At 39.2% G+C, this 6,409-nt stretch overlaps 1 protein-coding gene across 1 annotated transcript in view; it reads right to left on the bottom strand.

Moving 5' to 3' along the window:
• Positions 1-6,409, bottom strand: part of RABEP1 (rabaptin, RAB GTPase binding effector protein 1) — a gene marked incomplete at its 5' end in the record, with an annotated part of 39,691 nt that overhangs the window by 14,646 nt on the left and 18,636 nt on the right. The window contains 2 exons of the mRNA XM_006029163.3: positions 1,861-1,977; positions 2,693-2,797. Of these exons, the coding sequence (XP_006029225.2) occupies positions 1,861-1,977; positions 2,693-2,797 (222 nt within the window). The remainder of the gene's footprint in view (positions 1-1,860; positions 1,978-2,692; positions 2,798-6,409) is intronic.

Here is a 6,409-nt window from a genome sequence, read left to right as displayed (position 1 = left end):
ATTGGGTGTATCTACACATCTGTTCTACTGTGAAGTAAACTAATTAGCTCCACAATAAAGTGTCACTGGCTACACGTGCACCTGTATTAGGGCACAGTACACTAATTAACTCTGCTGTAAGATAGAACTATCCAGGACAAGTACTATCCTATAGCGGAATAGTTACGTGGGCCGAAACACACACGTAGATGGTGACAGCAGCTGGCTGAGGCATCAGGGTACTACAGTGCAGGGGCTGCCTGCTGGCTAGCCCTACACTGTAGCACCCTTATGACCCAACCAGCCGAGCTGGGGCTGAGCAGCCCCGGGCTGGCAGGCCGACCCCCAGGCTTCCTGCAAACTGGGGCTCCTCCACCCTGGCTCAAATGTGCCATGGTCCTGCGCACACATGTAAACACTGTGCCCGGGAGCAATAAACTCTAGTGCAAACTGTGCCAGAGGTATTTGTTACGTGCTAATTGCACGTGTAGATGCACCCACTGTTTCTATAATATTACAACACAAAAAAATCAAATGGCTCATGGGTTTGCAGTATGTTACAATACATAAGTGTTTTCAAAAAGCTGTACATTGCAGGATTAATTATCCTTTATTACTTTATCTGTGGTAGCATCTAGTGGTCCCTGCTACATCAGGACCCCTTGCGCTAGGGGCTGCAAAAACAAAACATAAATAAAATATTCTCAGATTGCAAGCTTCCCACTAAAGGTTCCTGCTCTCAAGGCTCAGAAAAAAAAGGCATGTACTTTGATTGACCATAATCTATTCCCATCCACTCAGATACATAGTAAATGTTTGTCTCCACCTTTGCTCGGCCTGTCAAATGTTGGCAAGGTAAAATAGCATGTAGGAGATTACCCAGAAAAAGTAAAGTGCACAATTAACATCATGTTCCTATGTTTGATTCATTACTTCTGAGACTGAAATACTACTCATCGAATCTAATCATTAAAATTTAGAATTGATTTTTTGCAAGAACACCTGAAAAGGAACATGTGATCTAGCATCAAAATGTTCCAGTCTAATGAGGTACAAAAATAATCCCAGGTAACGGTAAAACAGATATGCATAGATACTATCCCCAGCTGGAATGGGTCTTAAACCCCCTTTTGAAGAGAGCATTTAATAAGCTTGTTCACCAAGATGTTTCTGTTACAATTAGAATGTCTTTACTGAGCAGAACACTCAGAAATGGATGATGGATTAAGCCAACTTGCAAAATAAACTTGTTCTGTCAAAGTGATAGCTGACTTTTTGGCATTCCGTTTAAGAAATGGTCTGAATGTTGAATTACCATGCGGAGAGAGACAGAACTAACAGAAGGCTCCAAGAACAAGGAGCACTGGGAAGAAGCCAGTCATAATTAAGTGGGCTCAGAGAGGGAACTTTTAAGCCAAAATGGGTAACAGATGAGAGTATCAATATATGCCAGATGCTTGTATAAGGAGTTTGACAGGATGTCAGGACACTGGAGTACAGACTACAACCTGTGTGGAATTTTTCACTTCAGTAGCTTTAGGGGAGAGCAGGGGTTCTCAAACTTTGTGATACTGTGACCCGGAGCGGTGGATGGTGGCGGTGGGGAGCTTGCACATGGCAACTGCCGCTGCCATCCACCACTCTATGCCGCCACAGCGCATCGCTCCTCTGTGCCACTGCATGTACCTCTGGGGAAGTTTGTGGCCCCCTTTTAAATTGCTCATGACCCCCCAGGGAGTCACGACCCACAGTTTGAGAACCCCTGGAGTAGAGAGTCTGCATGGTTCCTAAATCTTTAAAAACTTTAATTATCCTGGGAAACACAAAAATAATGTTCCTTCAGAAGAATCTGTTTCTTTATTAAACTGAACTTGTTCATACCTGATTAGAAGAGTCTTCAGCACTTTGCTTCATGTAATCCTCCAACTCCTGTTTATCTTTCATCGTTTTCTCCAATTGGTCATTAGCCTGCCTCAGCATCACCTGCAGCTTTTTCACCTACATGGTTTGAACAAAAGAAGTGATGCAGCTTTCCTTTTAAAGAGCACATTTATTTCCTCAGCAAGAGTATAAAAACATTCAGAGTTTAGCATTAAGAGTCACAAAAGTCCCTTTGTTGTTCTGAGAAACACCATGCATCACTGATTAGCCCCATAATGGAATGTAGAACACCAGACTGCAGTAGATCCCTATTTCTTTCATATTACTCACAAGAGAAGAAAGATGGCCTGTAACAATTCAAGACCTGTTCTTCTTTAGTACACAGGTCCAGTGACCCTATATAGTTTGCATAGCATAAAAATTAAAATAGCAAGTGTTTTACTTTGTGAAGAAAGTCACTAGAATTTCAAAACATTAAATGCTTTTCTACCAAATAGGTACAGAAGGCTATTTAATCCATAATCTCCCTCCCCCAACCTTGTTTTTTCTTTTTGCCAGTCATAAGGTCTTTTGTTGCAAGGCTACATAAACCCCAGCAACACAATTGTAGGAACTATCTAAGAAATATGCATAAGTGAGGGCAAATGATTTTACACACCTAAAGTAGCAAGTCAGATTATGGCAGTAAATTGAAGCAAATTTCCCAGAATATGAAGTAGGTTAACTTCCCAAAGCTAAAGCCAGATGATTACAAGTGCAGATGGTTAATTGTTACATTCTTGGTAGTTTCTACAGCTACAAAATCTGACTACAGACAAAGGAAAAGCCCCACCTGATCTCTTGTCTCAGCTTCCTGAATCTGGATACCTTGCAACTGCTTCTCATAATTCGAGCACATATCGCAGCGTCTACCCAGCTTGTTTCCAGCATTCTGCACCTGGGGAACATAAAGTTATCACTTGCCACAAAGACTACTGAACTCTATAAAGGAATGTGAAAATGAGTGGTATAGATATTCAAGCATGTTGTGTGATCTGAGAAGGCTACTGTTGATAAGAGAGTGGCAGAAGTTAGGTGGCAGCAGGCTGAAGTTATTTTATGCTTAAATAACAATATAAATCCTAGATGTCAAATGTTAGGATTTCCTGGCACAAAACCCATTGCCAAAGTAAGAGAGAAGCTCAGACATGCAAGAGGTTATCAAGTCATTCAACATTTGAATGACATTTGTTTTCATGCTCATAATTAGGTACCATTTCAGATTAAAGAGGCATCAGTCAGAGAGCAAGAATTCAACAAGCTATATCATTTTTCCTCATAACTAAATGTTATTACAAATTAAACAACGTAGGAGACAGCCCTCAGTAGTTGGTCATTTTAACTTTAAAATGATCTATTAAATTGAACACATTCAACTCTGTTAGCCAATATGTAGGCATATTCTACAGCTAACTAAAAAGTTTTTTATTTGAGGCAAGAACAGTGATACAGTAGCGATTTGGGAAGCAGACACATTTTACACTGGAATATTTGGGAGTTATAGCTCACTAATGAGTGATAAGGGTTTAGGTTGTAGCCGTGTTGGTCTAAGGATATAGGCAGACAAGGTTCCTTGGGTGAATTTGATATCTTTTATTAGACCAACCCAAATGGTTGGAGAATAGTTATTAAGCAAGCTTTCGGGTTCAAAAACCCTTCGTCAGGAGCCTGGTTTTTGAACCCGAAAGCTTGCTTAATAACTATTCTCCAACCATTTGGGTTGGTCTAATAAAAGATATCAAATTCACCCAAGGAACCTTGTCTGCCTATATAAATACCAAGCATTTATATTGTTTGTCCAAAACAGATGAATGTATAAGTTGTTGCAGGTTAAATGAGAGAAAATTTGATGATTATTTAGTTTCCCATTTGTTGAGTACAGTGGGTTTCATTTTGGACACTTCTCTTGAAAATCTAGATCCTGGTTTCCTGGTTAATATTCATAAGTGGCGTGATATTATGAACTATATAAAACCACTTTAGTAGTCGGTAGATTTACTGTGAGCCTAAAAAATGCTTTTATCAACTTGCTTATGCCTCAGGTTTGCGTTCAGCTTCAGGGAGAAAGTTACAAAAACACATTGTAGAAATAAGTCTAAGTTGCATTCAAAATATTTATTAAGTTGAATCAAGTAGTACAGATACAGAAACTTCCTTTTTATTGGAGTACAGAATATAGCAACATATTTGTTTTCATTATCTTTAAAAATATTTTTTAAAACATGCTCACTTTTTTACAGGTGGGAAGAATGAAAGAAAAGAGGGATGAAAGAATGTTGAACCATTTTGTATGGCTGTATAATGGAAGGAAACAGTTCAGAGAACCTCTGCAATAGATCTTTTGGGTGGCTTCAGCGACAAGATAATGATGTTAAACCATGGCTGTGGAAATTCTCTAATTGCTTTTCTGCGACTGGAAAGATTTCACCTTGCAGTACAGACACGGTAATTTTTCACTGTACTAAGAACATAACTAATGTACTAGAATAAACTAATGTATCACATTATGCAGTATTAGGTGGGCAGTGGGCTGGGTTGTGGGGCAATTGAGTAGTGTCAGCTCTGTCACTGACCAGTTGAATAGTTCTTAGCAAATAACATTTTTTTCTCAGTTTTGCTCCATCTGTAATGAATAGAGAATACAATGTATGAATACTCAGTTTGATCAACTTTAAAGTGGTTTAGGCATTTTTCCCATCTTCATAGCTGATTTGCTTAAGCCCTGAATCATAACAAATAGTCTTATTTCTTATAAGACAAACTTTTAGAACAGCCTTTTACAGTTATTTACAAATGCCTAATTCTTGCCTATCTTTTGTCCCACGGCTCTACGCACTTGCATTTTAAAATTCTAATGTAAAGGATTGAAAATCTAATGAAATCTAGAATTTACATGTGCAAAAAAACCCATGTACCCAACAAATTTGGTTCCATTGTCCAGCCACCCCATGGGCATTCCATGTTTTGTTTTGGGTTTTTTTGTTCTTCCACTGTTGAAAAATCACTGCTTTGCCATCATAGTTTACCTGTGTTCTGTCTCTTTGTTTTTGTTCTTTTTCTGTTCTTAGCTTTTAGATGCTCATTTTTCACTTCGTGGCTACTACGTATCTTTTAACAGCCTATTTTTGATGGCCTTGATCCAAGTCTAAGTAAATAATGTATGTACTCTAAGTAAATTATATATTATAACTATCTCTTTATTATTTCTGCATTCCAGTTTGCTTCCATTACAGAAGTTGTATGTCCTGGTGATTATTATATGTCCATTTGCTTTGCTTTTCAAGTGCAGAAAAAAATAATTTCAATTTTAATTTCTTAACTTTTTTCTTCCTGCCTCCTTCAGTTTCTGCATTTGGTGATCCATCTTTGTAGTCAGTTACTGTTCTGGTTTATAGTCTTTTGTATTTATTATCCCAGAAATGTGTCCCTTTTAAATTCATGTATGCAACTCATCCAGAAGATGTGCAGAGCTTAGCACATGCATCTGACGTTATGGTGATATTTATAATCATTTATGATTTCCTGGCTTCTGTCATAGTTAAAATAATAACCAGTAAATATTAGCTGTTTGTTACTGTAAATTAGTGGGTTATACCTTTTACATTTTGGGGCAAATCTCATGTATGTTTTTTGGTTTTTCTGCCCCTCCCTCCTCCACCAGAAAGATTACATGGAGAACAACAAAACTGCTGTGGAATTGAAGGATGCTCCATCTCCTCACCATGCTAGCTCTAAACTCTTTCCAGCAGTACCACTTCCTGATGTTCATCCTATTCATCAACAGCAAATACAACTTTCTCCTGCCCCCAAAGTAAGCTGTTGCACTCATGGCTCTGACTCTTCCTGCACGTCTCAGTTGCATTTTGGTAGTGGTGGTGGTAGCTTGATACACCCTGGCACAATATTAGACTCTCAAAGCACTGGGACAATTACTTGTCAAATAGGGTCAGGGTTTGCTTATCAGTCTGCATCTTCACTCAAGAATGCTCCAGCTAGAAGCAGTTTGACAGGCATTGCAAACGACTTCCCTGGCATGTGCATAGAAAATAATGCATCTTCCTGTCAACATCTGCCTTGTTGTGGAAAACTCCATTTCCAGTCCTGTCATGGTAACATGCACAAACTGCATCAATTTCCAGCCCTTCAGAGCTGTCCATCTTCTGGCTATTTTCCCTGTTCTGAATTCACAAGTGGGGCTGCAGGGCACTTGGAGGAGCACATTACACAATCGGAGCTAACATCACGTGTGTGCGCCAACTCTTTGCACCTAAATATGGCACCTTCGGTTTCTTTAAAAGGCTCTCACTACTGCAATGACTGTTTAAGCAAGGTTTGTATACGTTGCATTTCCTCTTATAAAGACCTGTTTGTTAGAGCTTTTACAATAAACCTTAAGTGGGAGGGGCTTGAATTCTTAGTGGCTTGAATCTTGTAGTTCATGGATCAGCAACCAATGGCCCACAGAGCAATTGGATGTGGCTTACAGGGTTGGTAGGGTAGGGGGTTCAGC

This window comes from Alligator sinensis, unplaced genomic scaffold (genome assembly GCF_000455745.1).
Source record: "Alligator sinensis unplaced genomic scaffold, ASM45574v1 scaffold419_1, whole genome shotgun sequence".
NCBI classification, from domain to species: domain Eukaryota; kingdom Metazoa; phylum Chordata; order Crocodylia; family Alligatoridae; genus Alligator; species Alligator sinensis.
The sequence above is the reverse complement of the archived record's forward strand: the minus strand, read 5'-3'. Positions and strand labels throughout refer to the sequence as shown.